General features: G+C 39.1%; 1 protein-coding gene and 1 non-coding gene across 3 annotated transcripts; both read right to left on the reverse strand.

Annotated features, from left to right (window-relative positions):
* Positions 1-1,334: 1,334 nt before the first annotated feature.
* GSKIP (GSK3B interacting protein) lies at positions 1,335-20,239 on the reverse strand. Of its 2 annotated transcripts, none has more exons than XM_060003957.1 (3): positions 20,175-20,239; positions 5,450-5,718; positions 1,335-3,115 (listed from the first exon to the last, which is right to left on the reverse strand). In XM_060003957.1, exons 1-3 carry the CDS (start codon positions 20,200-20,202, stop codon positions 2,954-2,956), a joined length of 459 nt encoding a protein of 152 aa, XP_059859940.1. In that variant the 5' UTR covers positions 20,203-20,239; the 3' UTR covers positions 1,335-2,953. The 2 variants fall into 2 exon arrangements, with proteins under 2 accessions (XP_059859940.1, XP_059859941.1); XM_060003958.1 differs by lacking the exon at positions 20,175-20,239 and adding an exon at positions 19,430-19,898.
* LOC132421456 (small nucleolar RNA SNORA27) lies at positions 19,191-19,317 on the reverse strand. The gene has a single exon (XR_009518703.1). It is a non-coding gene; the product is annotated as a small nucleolar RNA SNORA27 (small nucleolar RNA).
* Positions 20,240-20,336: the final 97 nt, after the last annotated feature.

Below are 20,336 nucleotides of genomic sequence, written 5' to 3' on the forward strand. Positions count from 1 at the left end.
CCGTACCCTCCTGCTCACAGGTGGGCTGCTGAGCAAGTGCCGCAACCTGTCCAAGTCTCAGCTGGACACGTCACACACAAAATGAAGGGGTAAAGGGCAGAGTTCTTAAGTCAACCTGGCACATATCAGAATGTTTTCCTACCCTGTTCCCCCTTAACAATCAAACCACACATTTCGTGTTTTTCAACACTGGCGAGAGAATAGTGCAGTGTTGTGATGGGGGCAGGGAATGAATGCTCAGTACCCCAGTAGCTGCTGATTAGCTGTGTGGGATGTGTAATGATTGATTCTGGACCTCGAGGAAAGGTGGGGAGCGTGTCATTGTGGGAAATGAGGTGTGCATTCTCTTCATAGTCATACTGCCGCTTCAAGGATCCTGGGAGCAGGCACAGCTCAGCACAGATTGGTGCTTTTGCTACAAAGGGATGTTCTTCAGCTGGTTTGAACACCGTTATCTATTGCATTTCCCTTCTCTAATTAGTATATAAAAGCTAATGTAGAAAATACGAAAAAGGAAATCACTTATCTTACCACCTAGTGATAGCTACTATATTATTTCATTTTTCCTTCTGTTACATATTATTTTTCAAGATGTAGTTTTAAATCCCTTTTTTCCTGTAGTATAATTTTCTCCAATTTTAATGGCTGCATAGTTTTCCATCAGGAGGATCTGGCATAACTTAACCACTTTTTAGAGCCTTTTCAATGTTTCATTAGCGAAAATGACATCCTTGTTGTATATCTTCTGCTGAATTATGTCACTATGCTAGATTTCTAGGCTATTACCAGCACAGAAGTTATAAGCTTTGTAAAGGCTTTATTACCACTATTTTCCAGAAAGGTTTCACCAATATATCTTCCAATAGAGTGTAACTATGCCTCTCACTAAATCTTTATTGATATCATTATATTTAAATAAGAGAAACTATTAAATTATTAGGTAAAATGGCTCAACATAGCTAAGCCTATTTTCCTTTCTTGAATTACTGGTCTGGTCGAACATCCTTCAAGTGATTACTGGACATTTGTATATTTTTCTGAGTTGATCATATTATTTGCCCCTTATTCTCATTTTTTTCTTACTGACTTATAATAGCTACTTATTTGGAGGTTCTTTCTTTTTCTTTTGGAAGTGAAATCAAGGGTTAATTTATCTGGTTAAATTCTTTTACAAATCTAGGTAAAATAAAGGTTTTAATATCTAGTGGAGGTTCTGATATGTGTAGTTCTATTAATGTCTTCTCTCTCTGTTGCTCTTTCATAGTAATAAAAAGAGCAAATCACTTCACACCGAAATGGAACAATACAGAATTCAAAAATGGAAACGGAATCTCTCGGAATCAAACATTTATCACAAAATGAACGCTTTCAATTTTTAAACATACAATCACTTTTCTTCATACTTAACTCAAAATTAGTAAACAGAATTTTATTCAGACTTTACAAATATCCTTTACATTCAGCCTGAGATTAAGCATGAGAAAGTTCAACCTGAAGTTAGACTTCATTACCCAAACACGTCAGCATCTGAAAATAAAGCTGAGGATGAATGTTCATTTATCAAACATAATTTAAGCATTCCAGTAAACTCTGACAATGAATAGTGACCCAAACCAAACTTTAACTTGCTCTGGTCTACATGATCTTCAGAGCCTAGAAGTACCTATTATTTAATAATGATTTTAAAATGTCTTCAAATGACAAATTATGAAGGTGTGTCCAGATGTGGAATTTTAGTTCAACATTTCTATAGTTGCTGCTTTAGACTAGTATTAAAAAAACAACTCCCCAATCCTTATTATTCAACATGTACTTGAAAACATGTAGCAGCATGGTATAGTTTATTTTTATAAATATTAGTACCTGTAATAAAATATAAAATACAGAGTCTCCGTTTTTCAAATATTAAGTCTCTGAATGCTTCATTCATCCTTTGGTTTCAAACCCATACGATGCACTCATATGACATTGCAGATTTAGCATTCAGACAGCACACTGTACATCTGTTGGGGAAGGAGGGGTGCTGTGGGAATACCAAAGTGCTACATCATAGAAAGGAAACGTTGAAGCAAAAATACTTTCTGAATATATACTGTACATTATGTAAACAAACATTCATAATAAGAATCAACACAGGCCAAAATATTGTTTTCTAGGAAATCAGAGTCTTTTTTCTTTTAAATCACACACACTGAAGATGCTTTTTGTTAGGAAAAGAATGGAGCCTGTTCCTATATTTGCTTATGTGCTTAAATATCTTGGAAACAAGTAATTGTTGCATTCATTTGCTAATGGTTTGTCCTCTTACTTGGCTGGCTGTTGCAAACAGGAATACAGTACTATTTCAGTACCTGTTCTTCACGTAATACTAGCTACGTAATATAGAATTAAGTCATCTTTATCAGTCCATATTAATAATATAAATAGATTACATGAAGCAGTGAATTTCAAAATTTGTGCAGGAGAAACTAGTTGCTAATTTGTTTCCAATAAGGCTAGTAGCAAAATAATTACTACAAAGTCAGTCCAAGCTAGTAGCAAACCCCTGATTTAGCAAGCTGAATCAAAGTTTGAAGTTAGTTTATTTCCTATATTACTGTGCAAATCTAGAATTTCCTATGTAAGAGAGAGTGCTGGCAGCATCAAAGTCCTGCAATAAGAGAATGAAATACTGATTAGGTTTTCAGAATGCCAGAGATACTATATGAAGAAATCTGAATGTCTTAATGATGGTGTCACAGCAATGGCCTCAGGATTTCCTTAATGAATCACAAACTAAGAAAGACAATTCATTAGTCAATAAAGTTCTCAATCAAAAGCCTAAATGTGAAGCAAAAAATCATAAAGACACAAAATCAAAGATGCATTTTCTACTATGACCACCTGGAAGAATTTCAAGCTTTAGGTCAACATTGTGTACCAGCAGCAGCCTCTCTAACAGGAAAAAACTTAGTCATGACTGTCCATCCCTTTTCAAAGCTTCCAGTCTTTGAAGGAGTGCATTTCCAAATGCTTCCCGGTAGGCAGGGCTAAGTGTATCCAACAAGGAGTAGACTGTTTCATGGTAGGGAGTCTGTAAATGATCGTCCACCTGGTCAAAAGCATAACCTACCACCTACAAGAGAAATGCAGTAGTGAATAAATAATCAGATTTCATCTTGGTACAGAAAGCAAAAAAACCCCAACTTTTTACATGGGTCATTCTCTGACATTATGTGTTTCTCCATCAATAGTTAGAATACACATTTTTAATACAACCTGTAATATTTAAGCAATTCGTAACATACAGGAACACCACCAGCAAAATGCTCTCGTTGTAATTTTTTTCTCAAAATTTAAAAGGTCTGTTTTACCTACTTTTGATCCTAAAGGAATGTAAAATACAGAAAGAATTTAAAAAGCTATACAAAAATAGTATTTCATTTTCATGGTCTAAAACATACTTCTATTTATTTTGGGTTTTTTGGGGCTGCACCACACGGCATGTGGGATCTTAGTTCCCTGACCAGGGAACGAACCCGTGCGCCCTGCATTGGAAGCACGGAGTCTTAACCGCTGGACCGCCAGGGAAGTCCCCATGCTTCTATTTAATTCCACATACATTGAGGGTCTTTTTATAAAGGTACTATAATAAATAATTATACTTATTATTACTACAGTGTTATTAGTCCATATGGTTATAATTTATGTGATTTGGACTTTGTATAAAGAATTCTAAAATTTATTTGAAGTTTTAATTCTGCCTTATAATTAGTTATCTGAAATGCCACTTTCATTACTAATACATTACTTATCTGCTCAACTCTGTGAGATAAAAGGGAATGTTATTCTGTGTGCTTCTCTGTGTGTTTTTTCCCCTTAAACACAGCTAAAGATTGTTTCTTCAACAGGATTATAAGACCTATATCATGGTTCACCAGCACAGTGTAGGGCAAAATCAACTTAGGTTTTGCTGACTTCATGAAAGCTTGTGAATTCCCCATATGAACCCCACATTTTATGACATCTATTCAAGCCATAGGAGACGCAAGTTTATGCTAGAAACAGAAGCAGAGTTGTTATTGCACCACTTCGGAACCATGCTCTGTCCCAGCACTTTCTACAACATATTACAATTTTGTTTGCCCCTCTCTTATCCCCACTAGACTGTGGTCTACCTGGGGACAGGGATCATGTCTTATTCGCATGGTTTGATTTCTAATTCCTGACACAGGATAGTTACTCAGTAAATGTTAACTGAATCAGACTGAAAAAATAAATATTTGAGTACTTACATGTCAGGTTTTATAACTGATCCAGATCTTTCTGCAAACTTTATTCACATAACCATCCCCCGAATCCTTTTCAGTTTTTTTTTTTTTAATCTCCAACTTACAGATAAAGAAGTAGGGACTCAGGTTGACTGACTCACCCAAGGTCACTCAAATTCACATGTAAGACTTCTGACTCTCATTAGAACGTTTCCTACCTCACCAGAATTAAACAGTGTCAGACAGAATTAATTTACCTGGGGTCATTTATCTCTACTTTCGATTTGCCTATTTCTATTTAACATCCACTTCTAAAGATTGCAAGTTTTTGGTACAAATTTAGGAAGGGGAGCACAAAGATTAGTTAATTCCGGGACTACTCCCAAAGCCAAGCCTCATCCGTTGGGGAACTAAGGGTAGTGACGATGCTGGCCTTGCAATCGGCTTCAATGTAAGTGATCCTCTATCAAGGGATACACAGAACACACGGTCACATACATCTTAGGTAAATTGAATCTAGTGAAATAAAGAGATGTTCATGTGCTTGTTTAATGTACCACATGACAGTTTTACTTGCTTAAACCCTGTGTTCTACTTTATGATACTGCGTATCTTTGGGAGAACTATCTGTAGAAACAGAAAAGTCAGAGATTTTTGACCAAGACAGAAGGTTATTTATTTATTTTGGCTGTGCCGCACGGCCTGCGGGATCTTAATTCCCTGACCAGGGGTTGAACCTGGGCCCTTGGCAGTGAAAGTAAGGAGTTCTAACCACTGGACCTCCAGGGAATTCCCTCAAGTATGTTGTTTCAATAGAAGAGACATTTATAAGAGGTGGGAAAATATTCAACACAGTGGCTGCAAAACTCATCCAATGCAGAGAATGCATTATTCTGGTAAACATATTTAGCTAGAGATAAGAAATAAGTTAATCTGGGGGGTGATGGTTACGACAAAATAACTCTGCAAATCAAATCTGTTTCTTCTTTTTCAAAAAATCCAATTTTCCCATGTTGGCTGAAAGACTTTAGTATTAATAAAAATTCCTAGGGAAAAAAGCTTTCCTTAAAAAAACTTAGAAGCTACTGCGTGTCAAGTTCTCATCTAACACTCTTTCCCACTCCCTGACTCCCTGCCCTTTTTGATTAAGTGGTAAAGATATAATTTTTTTTTTTTTTCCTAAAGAGAAAATGACTTACCCTGAGCCCGGCTTCAGTGAGCTCCAGGCAGTATCTATTCCTTTCTCTTGTTTCCACATTGATATAGGCCACATCGTCTGCACAGCGCAGGGTTTTTGAGACAAACATGGTGTTAACAGCAAAGAGAACATCATTTACAACTGCTTCAGCTTCCAGTCTCATGTCTTTCATATCTGTTCCTTCAAAGCCATTAAGCTCTGCATCTTCTTCAAATCCTGACACACTGCTCAGCTCCATGGGATTACAGTCTGTTTCCATTCTGCAAAAATCTGGATATAAAACGGCTTATAGAAAGACACTCCACATACTAATGTTTGATTAAAAGCAGTTATGCCTTACAACTGCTACTTATTGGAAAACATTAATGAGTTAACAACTTTTAGGGAAAATATTGCCTAAAACCATTTTCAGTAGTTTTTCACAGCAAAATTACAGATACCTATAGATTAAAAAACCCCCCAAAAACAAAAAACTCTTGTTCTCCACTTCTCCTCAAAAGGTTAATCCCCATATTGGTACGAATTCAGAATATCAGTTTTTAGCTATTTCAAACAATGCCAATGTAAAACTCCTAGTACCTACTTCTTTTTAAATGTATTATTATTTTTCTAGGATAGATATTTAGAACTGGAATTGCTGAGTCAAAGTATACACTCATTTTAACTTTTAATAGATACTGCTGAGTCACCCTTCAAAAAAGGCTGTACTGACTGATACTCCACCAACAGAATATGAAGGACTGTGCTCTTTTTCACCACACCCTTTCCAACCCTTTTTAACATTTGCCAACTTGAGAGGCAAAGAATGATGTCTCATTGTTTGAATGTGTATATCCTTGATTAAACAACCTTTGGGTATTTATAGGATATTTTTAGTTCTAAGATCATACAGCTATTAAAAAAAACAAATAAAAATGAACTAAGTAGTCTGAAATCAAAGTTTAAGTCTTTACCTACTAAGGTACACCCTCAATAGTTCCTTTTATGACTTCTCAATTTGGGGTTTTGCCTAAGAAGCAATCTTCCCCATTCCACGATTACATTTTAAAATGCTCTAAATTATCTTTTGAATTCTCATTCTCTATATTTAACTCTTTGATCCGTCTGGAATTTATTCTGTGTAGCTTTATTTTCCAAGTGGATAGCCTATTGTCCCAACACCACTTACTGAATAACTCTTTTTACTATTTACTTGAACTGGCTCCCATATTATACACTGGAAAATATTATTTCTTGTGCTAACTTGACCCAATATTACCGCCAGTCTGCTATGTAGTTCTTGCTTCTCTTCTGTGACTGGGGGAGCAGTTTTGTTAAAAATTCTAAATGTATGGATGAGAAAAGTTAATAAATGTGAGATTGCTTTGGAATGTAAAAACAGCTTTTCAGAATAAGATATACTTTCTTTTTACCTGTAGGCTTTAAAAGTAAATTAAGATTTCATTTCTCTGATATGGATTAAGCACCCACTGTCCTAAATGCAGGACGACTGTTCAACTTGTTATGAACATTTATTTGTACTGTTTGTCTATTACCTTACAAATTCCATCCCTTTTTCTAAAGTTACCAACTTGTGTCCTATCTGTGTGATGTTCAAAATCCTTTAAATTAGTGGTCCTCAATTGTGGCCAAAAACCCCACCTGAGAAACTGAATCAAAACCTCTGGGAGATTTTTCTGGGTATTTTTTCAGAGTTTCTGGATGATTCTACTGTACAGCCAATGATCTGAATTATTAGCAAAAATCTTAAGGTGCTAGAGTTCCTATAGCTGCAAGTCATTTGCACATTATAAAAGTCAAAACTATTTGCTAAAGGCAACTTATGATAAACTATGTAAAGCTCTTTCAAAAAACTACATAGAAAACTGGTACAAATAATATAATCCTCCAATCCTATTTCAACTAATGATACGTTTTAAGGGTCCTTTATCTTGTCTCCCACAGCACTTCATAGGATTAGTCACTCACTACTAACAATACAAGTTAATTATAAATTTATCGATTATTGCTGGAGGAATTTGTCAGGTAACTGAAATCTAATATTGACTTAGTATATATGAAAGTGAAAATATTTGATTTTCTAAAAATGTCTACCTTCTCTAGAAATAATCATTATATTCCTTAATATTACACTTGGTTTTATGTATAAGAAATGAGACCATTTTATTTTTTTACAAAGTCAGTTCTGAAGATTTTGAAATGTGACTGTCTACCATAAATCTCTTAACATCCTGAATGGCAAACATCTTTATTTTGCTCAAGTAATCAAGTACCTTAACTACAGATGACAGAAATAGTAACTGTTACATGAAAAAGATGTTTATATGAGAAAGCTTTTAAAGAAAGAGCCTAATTCATTGCAACTAGGACCATAGTGATATGATAAGCCAAAGAATCCAATACTAGAATATAAGACCTCACAGGTCAGTAAAGCAGGTCATCAAACTGTGGGTAGTAGTTAGCACCAAGGGGCAAAAAAAGAGAAAGACACCTTTCCTGAGACTGTGAATTTTCAGGAGATTTTTCTCTGAAATGCTTTTGAATGATGCATTAAATAGCAGACACATCCAGAACCTCTGATGATACATAAGAATTGACAGATTTTAGTACTGAAGCATTATACAAGTTAACATTTTAAGCTATCAGTATTTTAAGGTATTATTACAATTATCTTTTGTTGGTATGACAAGCTCTTGATTATTTATCAATACCCTTTCCCCTTCCTAACAGCACCCAGATTTTCCAAGAGGAATCATAATACCTCCCCTTCCTCTATTTTTTTTTTTAAGTTTTTGGCTGCACCCCACGGCATGTGGGATCTTAGTTCCCCAACCAGGGACTGAACCCACGCCTCCTGCATTGGAAGGAAGAGTCTTAACCACTGGACTGCCGGGGAAGTCCCCCCTTCCCCTATTGAGTAAAGTAACCAAGCAATTTGCATGAGATTGACCCCAATCCCAACTGAAGACTGTCCTGAACTTATCAATACACTGAATTCTTCCTAGTCATTTTATTTTTAAAATTTATTTATTCATTTATTTATGTTTTGCTGCGTCAGGTTTTAGTTGCAGCACCCGTGGTCTTCATTGAGGCATGCGGGATCTTTTGTTGCAGCACGGGCTTCTCTCTAGTTGTGGCATGCGGGTTTTCTCTAGTTGTGACGTGCAGGCTCCAGGGCACATGGGCTCTGTAGTTGTGGTATACGGGGTCCAGAGTGCGTGCACTCTGTAGTTTACGGCACACAGGCTCTCTCATTGAGGCACGCAAGCTCAGTAGTTGTGGCATACGGGCTTAGTTGCCCCATGGCATGTGAGATCTCAGTTCCCTGACCAAGGATCAAACCCATGTCCCCAGCACTGGAAGGCGGATTCTTTACCACTGGACCACCAGGGAAGTCCCTTTTCTTTAATGCAGAATAGTTTACAGCACACACTTTAATGCAAAATAGTTTACAGCACACAGCCCCGGCTGTCCCTGGTAGCCATCCCAAGATGAGGGAAACTCAAGGATGATGCTGACAATGGGAAAACAGAGCCAAGAGATTCACAGAGAAATGAAGCCCGAGCCCTGACAGCTGCCCAACCTTTGCACTTTTCAGTTATTGCAGCCAATAAATTCATTATTTTACTGGCAACTGAAAGCATACTGAATTAGGAGTTACCTAAAATAAAAAGCACTCATTAATCTCACTCTTCAACAGCTTTACACAAGAGGTTTAAAAACAACGGAACCATGATGATATTTTTGTGTCTGTCATGTAGAAAGTACTTAATAAAAGCTTTGTAGACTGAGTATCAACATGTGTATTAGTTTCCTATTGCTGCTGTAACAAATTACCACAAACTTACTGGCTTAAAATAACATGAATTAATTTTCTTACAATTCTGGACGTGAGAAATCTAAAACCAAGGCGTTAGCAAGGCTGCATTCCTTTTGGAGCCTTCAGGGGAGAATCTGTTTCCTTGCCTCTCTAGCTTCTGGAAGCCTCCCGCATTCCTTGGCTCATGGTCCCTTCTCCCTCCACCTTCAAAGCACATCACTCCAATCTCTGGTTCTGTGGTCACATTATCTCCTTTTTCTGACTCCTGGCACCCGCACTCTTTTATAAGGACCTTTGTGATTGATTATATTGGACCCACTTGAACATTCCAGGATAATTTCCCCATCCAAGGCCCTTAACTTGAACAAACCTGCAAAGTTCCTTCTGCCATATAAGGTACTGATAATACATTCACAGTTTCTGGGGATTAGGACATGGACATCTTTGGGGGGGGGGTCATTATTCTGCCTACCAGTATCCATATCCTATCAGCAGGGAAAGGAGTATAAAGGTAGTCAAAGAGACTTCATTTTCTGACTTTCCTTTTTGGAACAGTCATAGTTTACTTTTAAAAGGAGGTCCAGCGTACTTGTCAAGCTCACTGCCTTCTTTGGAAAGGTTCCTTAGTTACAGCTTTCATGATTTGTATTCTGTAACTCCAGCACCGTGATACAGCGAAATGAACTGGATTTGGGTGTTATAATTGAAGTCATCATTTCGAGGCTGGCAAGGGGTTTATGAATTGTCTTGAATCAAGAGCTCTGTCCAACTACCCGATTCTGGATGGTGACTGGTTCATCCAATCAGATCCTCTTTTGAGGAGTATGAACACAGAGCCAAAAAACATGAATTCAGTGTGTGATGAAAGGAGCTACAGAAGCAAAGCAGGGAGCAACTGGGTAGCCTTACCAATGGGGCACTAGAGAAGTGGTTTCTATACTTTGATTATTCATCCCAATAACCAAAAATATTTTGAGCAGATACCTCATCATATGTATATTTATTTACATATCACAATTGGCGTATCAAAACACATAAATATGAATTTAAAGAGAAGGTAAACTATGAAATATAAGCTTATTTTCTTCTTACTTCTCAATGGATTATCTTGTGTACCCAAGTGTAGAAGCCTGTAGAAGCCATTGAGGATGGGGACATATACGTCCATGTTGGTGAAGGGACAACTGCTAAAATTACTAATGAAACATTAGAGATGCTGTCAGGTTACCAGAATGGTTGACTCATCAATGTGATTCCTGTAAAAATCCCTGGATTCTTCTGTAGGCTAAACAACTTATCATTGTATGAGAAATTCTAGACCAGTAGAACTCCGTGCAATGATGGAAATGTTCTTTATCTATGCTGTCCAATACAGTGGCTACTAGGCACACGTAGCTATTAAGCACTTGAAGTTTCGCTAGAGCGACTGAGGAACTGAACTTCAAATTTTATTTAATTTTCATTCATTTAAATTTAAAAAGCTAGTGGCTACTGTATCACATAGCACAGGACTAGACCTTTGTGAATACTTGTGGATAATATAATGAACTGAGTTTATATTACTGTTGAAAACAATCAAGATATAAAGGTACTAAATTCAGCTTATTTTATATGAGTACCAAGATTTGGAAATAGGTATGTTAGAAAATCTATTTTGAATCTTAGCTAATCTATGGAGGGAAATTAACTGTCAGCGTTTCATTGGTAAAAATCAATGAATTACTTCATTTTTTTATCTTTTCAATTTAGACTCTAAGTTTATTTATCTAGCACTTTTCTAAGCATTAGAATACTAATTAAGTATGTTTACTGGTAGTTTACAGCCTAATTTGAGAAATAAGACAGGCACATGAAATACGTACACAAATATTAATGCCACGCACATGAATCATAACACAAAAAATGTATAATTAGAGAAAACAAAATGTCTTGGTCCTACAACAATCTTACCACTCAACTTGTATAAACTTGGGCTGGCCATGTAACCTCATTGGTTTTCTCACTTACAGAATAAGGGGGAATGAATGGGAAATTCTTTACTGTTCTTGAGAGCTCTGACATTCCATGATTTATGACATAATTGTTAAGTTACTATGGGGCTTGACTCATGGAACAGGTCAGTCAAAATTGGGCTTGAATGAGCACAGATGAAAAGTTATGGATAAGCAGAGAAGACTTGAGAGTTGTGAAGGATTCTTCAGAGGGAACAATGCATAAACAAGGCCCAGGGTGTGGCAGGAATTGTAAGGAAACTGGACTAGGTAGTCTACTACAAGGAAAATGCTAAGAGAATAACAGATAGGAATGGCCCAATGTGACAAGGTGCTAATACCTAGACAACAGAATTTGATTTTGGTACAACAGGCTGTTTTAAGCTCTTGAGAATGGGAAGAGCAATGTCTTTATATTTAAAGTAGGTTCCTTGTAGGCAGTATATAGTTTGGTCCTGCTTTTTCATCCAATCCGATAATCTCTACCTTTTAATTGGAGTGTTTAGACCATTTACGTTTAATATGATTACTATGATTATTGATATGATTACTATGATTGATGTGGTTACTATCTTGCTGTTTGTTTTCTATTTGTCCCATCTGTACTTTATTCCCTTTTCCTTATTTTTCTGCCTACTTTTGGACTGACCACTTTTTAGGATTCTTTTTTTACATCCTTTGGTGGTTTATTGACTCTTTGTTGAACGTTTTTGGTGGTTGCTTTAGAGTTTATAATATACATCTTTAATTTATCACACCTTCAAGTGTTCTTATACCACTTCATGAATAATATAAGAACCTTACAAGAGTATATTATACAGTCTTTGTGCTATTTTTGTCATACATTTTACTTCTACATATGTTACAAACTTCATAATACATGTTATTTTTGTTTCATTATTATTGTTTTTAACAGTGTTTTTTTGTTTGTTTTTTGGCTACACATCATGGCTTGTGGGATCTCAGTTCCCTGACCAGGGATTGAACCCAGGCTACAGCAGTGAAAGCCTGGAATTGTAACCACTAGGCCACCAGGGAATTCCCATTATTTTTGCTTTAAATAGCCAGTTACTTTTCAAAGAGACTTAGGTAGTAAGAAAAATGCATTTTATATTTAACCATATGGTTACTATTTCTGATGCTCCTCATTTCTTTGTGTTGATCTACATCTATAATCTGTATAATTTTTCTTCTGCCTGATGATTTCCTTAAACATTTCCTGTAGTGTAGGTCTGCTGTTGATGAATTCTTTCAGCTTTTCTATGTCTGAACAAGTCTTCCTATCACTTTCATTTTTTTTTTATAAACTTATTTTATTTATTTATTTTTGGCTGCACTGGGTCTTTGTTGCTGTGCACAGGCTTTCCCTAGTGGCGGCAAGCAGGGGCTACTCTTCATTGCAGTACACAGGCTTCTCATTGCAGTGGCTTCTCTTGTTGCAGAGCACAGGCTCTAGGCGCATGGGCTTCAGGAGTTGTAGCACGCAGGCTCAGAAGTTGTGGCTCATGGGCTCTAGAGCACAGGCTCAGCAGTTGTGGCACATGGGCTTAGCTGCTCCACGGCACGTGGGATCTTCCTGGACCAGGGCTCAAACCCGTGTCCCCTGCATTGGCAGGCAGATTCTTAACCACTGTGCCACCAGGGAAGCCTCACTTTCATTTTTAAAAGATATTTTTGCTGGGTATAGAATCCTAGGCTGACTTTTTTTCTTTCAAGAAAAAAATGTTTCCTTCAAGCAAAAAATCAAAGATGTTTCTCTACCGTCATCTTATTCGCAGTTTCCCGTGAGAAATGTGATGTCACTGTTATCTTTGTTCCTCTTGGTGTAGTTTTTCTTCATGTTTCTTTTGCTTGGGGTTCATTGAGCCTCTTCCATCTGTGGGTTCATAGATTTTAGCAAATTTGGAAAAATTTTGGCCATTATTTCTTCTAACATTTGTCTCTCCTCTCTCTGGAGAGTCCAATTTCATGAATATTAGTCCAAGTGAAGTTGTCCTACCCCTATGCTCATTTTTTCACTCTTTTCCTCTTTGTGTTTCACTTTGAATAGTTTCTATTGCTATTTAAAGTTCTTTTCTAACCTTTTCTTTGCTGTATCTAATCTCTTATACTTGGATTCTTCTTTAAAAAACATATTTTTTATGTATCTACTTCATTTGCTCAATCTTTTCTCTAATTCTTTTAAACATATGGAATAATTATAATAAATGTTTTAATGTCACTGTTATTTCTGGGTTAGTTTCAATTGATAGATTTTTCTAATCGTTATGGGTTGCATACTGCTTCTTTGTATGCCTGATATTTTTTGATTGGATGCCAGACTGTGTGGATTTTACCTTTCATGGTGCTTGATATTTTTATATTCCTATAAATATTACTGAGTATTGCTCTGGGATGTAGTTAACTGGGAAAAGCTTGATCCTTTCAGGTCTTGCTTTTAGGCTTTTTAAGGCAGTATCAAAACTCATTTAGTCTCTGGTTAATTTTTTTCCCAACTACAGAGACAAAACCTTTCTGAGCACTCTACCGGATGGCCTATGAATTATGAGATTTTTCATTCTGGGTGAGAGGAACTGGAACTATCACTGGTCCTGTTTGAGCTCTGAAAATTCCTCTAATTCTTTTGGGTAGTCTCTTCCCCAGCCCTGGGGAGTTTCCTCACAACTATGTGTTGATCAGTATTCAGCTGCAGACGGGAGGGGGATCCTCTGTATTTATCCACGGCTCTAAGAAGCTCCCCTCCTTCTAGTACTCTGTCCTAGCTGCCTTGGCCTTCCTGGAATCCTAGCTTCTTATCCTCAATTCAGGTAGACTGCCAGTTCTACCTGGGTTTCTCCTCCCAAGGCCATGCCTAGAAATTCTCTCCAGGCAATAATCTGGGGCAACAGTTTGCATCTTGTCTCTCAGGGATCACTGTCCTTCACTGCCTAATGTCCAAAGTCTTAAAACCATTGTTTCATGTATTGTTGCCCACTTTTTTTGTTGTTTCAGGTGGAAGGGTAAATCTGGTCCCTGTTACTCTATCTTAGCCAGGAGTGGAAGGCTTATTAACCAGTTTTCAGCTAATTCTGGAATCTTATTTCATCAGTTTTTCTTTCATTGATTTTGGTCTCTCCTATATTATTTTGAATCAACTTCACCATCTTGTTGGTTCTTTTTGGCTGCGTTGGGTCTTCGCTGCTGTGTGTGGGCTTTCTCTAGTTGTGGCGAGCGGGGGCTACTCTTTGTTGTGGTGCATGGGCTTCTTGTTGCAGTGGCTTCTCTTGTTGTGGAGAATGGGCTCTAGGCGCACGGGCTTCAGTAGTTGCGGTGCGTGGGCTCAGTAGTTGCAGCACGTGGGCTCTAGGGTGCATGGGCTTCAGTAGTTGTGGCACGTGGGCTCAGCAGTTGTGGCTCGTGGGCTCTACAGTGCAGGATCAGTAGTTGTGTCACAAGGGCTTAGTCGCTCCTCAGTATGTGGAATCTTCCCAGACTAGGGATCGAACCCGTGTCCCCTGCACTGGCAGGCAGATTCTTAACCACTGCACCACCAGGGAAGTCCTAAGACAGTTAAAGTAACTGGCAGCTTCAGTTTCAAATGAAATGAGAGCTTTGAATTTATCTGAATTTCAAACTACTGTTTTGAAAGTAAAGATGAATAAAGTTGATTAATTCGCAACATGTAGAATTCAGGCGAAGCTAAAGCTAGTTTAAACTTTATTTTCTGTAACACATAACATGTAATGTTTTCAATAGCTCTGAGATGCTTATTTTGAAATTAAAAATTTTAAATCAGAATCATTTGCATTACAGACATACATTATTTGTAATTCAAATAAAAAGGGCTTATCTTTCCATTTGTACACTGATTTATAAAATTACTCTGCACCCCACTTTCAACAAAGACACACATACACAACCTAGTAATAACAAATCAAGCCACCAGAATTGTATTGTGCTTCAGCTGATTAAAGAGGAAGGTGATGGTGAAGAAATATATAATGTTCATTTGAGAAGTCTTTTTTTTTAAAGATTTAATTGGCTTTATTAGGCAGTTCATGAATCAGGCAGAATCCCATCTGGCAACTAGAGCGGTACTCCTGGAGAAGTCTTTTAAACTGTAAAAAATAGGCAAGAACACTACAACCCTGTAAACAACCTTTCCTTTGAAACCAGAAATAGTAAATGAGATTCCAAGACTAAAAAATTGAATGCTTAAGAACTAAAACCAAAATAACTCCAGGAATTAGTTTTTTGTTTCTATATAACCCACTAGGTTATATAGAGGATTTGGTATTATATTTAATATAAGGTACATTCTAACCAACATAAATCATTATCTAAAGAGATATGAAATAGAAAACCTCTTTGTTTTCCATTTAAACTCTAAATTGGCTCTCTACCAGACTCTGAGCAATATTCTGTTGCCAGCACCTTCAAAAATTGGAATACCTTATGGTTGCTTTTAGTTATTCTGGTAGATTGCATCACCTTGCAAAAAGTTTCCAAATGATTCCTTATAACATCATCCATAAATTATTTAGGAACCGCTCTTACTTCATCTGTTGGTATAATTTTTGGACTGTGTTAGTGGTCTGGGGAGAATTCATGAAACTAGTTATCAAGATATTGTTCACTGAATTCTTTATTCTCTACTTCTTAATTTAGTAGACTTTGTTTTGTTTCATCACAAATTTACAGCATTAAAGAGCTAGCAAAAGACTAGATTTGTCCTTGATGACAAAAGAACAGGCGTAGAAAGACATACACGACTGTCTGCATGTCTACAGCATGGCAAAAGAACAGAGCCAGAATGACTTCAAGAGCAGTATACAGATGTCAAATTTACATTTTGAAAGAAAGTTCGATTTTTCAGTTGCCATTACAACAGTCAGCTGAGGGTTAGAATGTAATATCTTAATGATGATTACAGCTGACCCTTGAACATCGCAGGTTTGAACTGCACAGGTCCACTTACGCATAGATTTTTTTCAATAGTAAATACTACAGTATTACACTATCCATGTTGATTGAATTGGCGGATGTGGAACTGTGTATATACAGGGCTGACTACAAGTTACACGTGGATTTTCAGTTTTGGGGAGGTTGGCGTCCTTAACCCCAGCGTTGTTCAAGGGTCAACTGTACTTTTATTTATATCATACATCACAGTCTGGAAAATCCTCTCAACATGAATAAGAAGTGGCCATATGGTGTGATGGTTAAAGGGCTCTTTTGAACAGACTGATCGGGGCTAGAATCTCAGTTCTGCCACTTACTCTGCGACTTGAGGCAAGATATCTTAATCCCTCTAGTCACACATTCCGCCGCCCTAAAATGAAGCCAACAAGAGCATCTACCTTAAAGGGATCCCAAGAGAACTAAATGAGTGAATATATGGAAAATGCTTAGCATGGTGCTGGACACGCAATAAGCTCAAGAAATATTATCTGTTAATTGTTAAAAATAGAGTATTTAAATATCTTTAAAGAAGAAAGAGGAAACTCTGACCTAAGCCCTTTGACTCCAAGTTCCGTGCCCTTTACAGTATGTGGAGTGGCTGCAGCTGCGGCCATTCACGGCTCTGAGAAGCATGAGACGCAGGAACACTATTATCTTATTCCTGTTACCTCAGGCACAAGTCTTAGAAGGACAAAAACATCTCAGCTTTTTTTTTCTTTCACATGTTAACGTGGATTTCTTTCACGGATGATTTTTTGACATGACTCATTCAGCCTCTGGTATATAGCCTCTAACCTGTCATTTCAAATCTTTTCTAGAATTTTTTGGAAGTTGACAATGTTTGGTTGGTAATTACCTTCATCGTCCTCCCTTAATTAGTGTTAGCTGTTAACATTTTGTGATAGTACTTTGTCTTTGATAAAACACAAAACACTGTTAGGATGAGTCTGTACTCTATTTGAGCTAGAGGTATGATAATGACAGATCCCAAACCTTAACAATTTATGCTGAATTTCTCCTACGAAGCATAAAACGTACCCGGCAACACACTTAAGACTGTGAAGGGAGCATGTTTGTTTTTACAAAATCTTCTAATTTTTATGTCCCTTTTCTGATATTTGAAATCTCACACATTCTATGAACAGTCTGAATGTAATTCTGTATTCCAAAAGAAATCACTTACTTAACATTTCAACCTGAAAAGAAGTCAACTGTACTCATTCATCAAAAGTCTGGTTCAAACCTCCCAAGGTCTAGTCTAACTCCCTGCCAGATTGGATCCCAGTTTCATACCACTTTGTTTACACTCCTTTTATGGTAAGCATTATAATTATTCATAAACATGACTTATTATCTTCCAAATATATCCAGAATCCAACTGCTTTTTCCCATCTTCACTTCTATCACTCTAGTCCAAGCCACTGTCATCTCTGCCTGTATCACTGCAGTATCTTTCTAACTGGTCTTGCTTTTTCTCCTTTGGTCCTCTCCCCTCCACAAGTCTATTCCCAACACAGCAGTTAGCATTGATCCTGTAAACATTTTGGCCAGATTATGGCACTGCTTTCCTCAAACCCATTCACCGACTGAATAAAAAGGCAAAGTCCTTATAGTGGCCTACAAGGCCCTGTATGACCCCTCCCCCCGCAAACCCCCAGCTTCTCCTCTTTCCTTCACTCCCTCCTGAGGTTCCTTGAACTCGCTAAGCACGCTCTTGCCACGGGCCTTGCGTTCTGCTGTTCCCCCTGCCCAGAAAACTCTTGCAGGTATTCACTTGCCTTGCTCCCCAGCTTTCCCTAAGTCTCTGCTAAAATGTCACCTATTAAACAAGAGAGGCCTTCCTTTATCCCCTATATAAAAGTGGCAAGGGCTTCCCTGGTGGCGCAGTGGTTGAGAGTCCGCCTGCTGATGCAGGGGACATGGGTTTGTGCCCCGGTCCGGGAAGATCCCACATGCCGCGGAGCGGCTGGGCCCGTGAGCCATGGCCGCTGAGCCTGCGCGTCCGGAGCCTGTGCTCCGCAACGGGAGAGGCCGCAACAGTGAGAGGCCCGCGTACCGCAAAAAAAAAAAAGAAAAGTGGCAAATCTCTCTGCTCTCCATTCCGTTTATATTACTTTATTTTTTTCTACAGCACTTATCACCACATGGCATATGACATGTTTGATTACTGTCTGTTTCCCCTCCCTTCAATAAAATGTAAGCACTCCATGAGGGCAGGGACTTAATCTGGTCACTGCTGTATCCCCAGTACCTAGAACAATCCCTGGCACATAGCAGGCAATCAGTAAATATTTACTGAATTAAGGAGTGACCCCTTCACTATAGAACATAAGCTCCTTGAATGCCTCTTTACCTTTTTCACATCACCAACTGTGGAGACTTTCATTCAAAGGACCCTTAACAAACATTTAAACATGCATGAAGAGCAAGGGAACTGAAGTTACCAAGAATGCTTGGGACAAGTCTACAAAGAATGAGGGGTAGCAACAATCCCAGCACCTACGTACAGTGGAAGGCACGCTCGTTCCAAAATGAAAAGGTGAAAAGGTGGAAAGGGGAACCAGAGCTTTCTCCATTTGCCAACACTTGTGGGCTGTGTTAGTATTTCTAAGGCACTGGTGAAAGTTATCAGCATACAAACAAAATCTTCTTAACCCGGTCGTCTTAATTCACTATTTTTTTTTCTTTCGACAGTTTCATTTATTAAGTAACCATGAACCTTTTTACCCACAGATAGGATAAATCAACAGTGTTGGCAAATTTAAAATCATTTACTAAATCTTACTGAACGGGGCCTTGAGGCAAACATCCCCACTTTTAAGCTCTCTTCTAATGAGGTGACAGACTCAATTATTTGGTAGAAATACCAAATAATTTAAGCAAAACCGGACGGCTAATAAAATTTACAACTTTAATTAAACTTTCTACACTCCGAATACTAGAACTGCTTAGTGACAACCTCCACAAGACTTTCCAGTAAGCTTATTACAGTTTGTTTCGTCTGACAGGTTACAAGACAAACACCCAGTCTGCTTGAGTTTTAAAAGGGTATTTCCTTTGCTTCCCCGGAATAACCAAGAAAGACAGGAGTCCAACTGGTAAAGCGAAAGTCGGGTTTAATTCACTATTCTTGACTAAACTGGATGTATCGGGACTCCGCTGGTTCCCTACGTATATCGTTTAAGTTTCCTAACAATATTTGGAGATAAGCTATTACTAATGTGCTCACAGTTGGCGAAGACTCCGAGAGGGCAGCGGCCGCTTCGAGGGGGCTCGGCTAATGAGCGCCAGGGGCGGGATTCTAACCCAGGACACTTGGCTTCCGGGCCACGGAACAGCGGCACGCAGGCCTTCTCGGGGGTGGACCAAAGTTAAGGGCCGGCTCCGCCTCTGCAGGAGTTGCCTCCTAAAAGGCAGAAACACGGCTGCGCAGATTCCCAGAACAGCACAAGTACTTTGCCCAGGTTTCCGCGGGGTCGGAAGGTTCTGGTATCGATCAGAGAGAGCAGTTCTGCCTAGAAAGCTCAAGTGTCTTGGTCGCTGGCGCAGCACACGCAGGATGAATAAAGCGCTTTGGAAACTGCAAGCCTCTAGACAGACAGCGAAGCTGAAGCTCCGGAAAACAATACCTGAATGAGGCGGGCGACGAATAACTTGCTGACTATGGGCACCGGCCAATACGGGGGGTGGGCGTGGGTGGGAGAGGGATGCTCGAGAGGGGCTGCAGCCCTCCCCGTAAAGCCGGCGGCGTCCGAGCGCCCGTTTCCGGGGTCGGGGTCTAAGCTGCCTGGGACGGCCCAGGCCGGATCCGCCCCCAACCCCACCCCCTCTCAGCCCGGGCACCGGGCCGCTTCTGCCGTCGCCCCTCACGGCCCGGCCTGCAGAGCCACGTCCGGCTCAGAGGGCCCCCAGCTCGCCCTCGAACCCCCCTCGACCCCCGGCCGGCCTCTCGCCGCGGCCCCGCGACTGCTCACCTGCGCACGCCCCGCGTCCTCCTCTCATTCCCTCCCCAGGCCTTTGGAAGCGACCTGCGGCGCCACCCCATCTCCTCCCCGCCCTCGCCCCGCCCCCTCGGAGCCGGAACTGCCCCCTTCCGGGTCCTTTTCCTCGCCTCCTTCGGCCCCCTGTGTGGCGTC

Source organism: Delphinus delphis, chromosome 2 (genome assembly GCF_949987515.2).
Source record: "Delphinus delphis chromosome 2, mDelDel1.2, whole genome shotgun sequence".
In the NCBI taxonomy this organism is placed as follows: domain Eukaryota; kingdom Metazoa; phylum Chordata; class Mammalia; order Artiodactyla; family Delphinidae; genus Delphinus; species Delphinus delphis.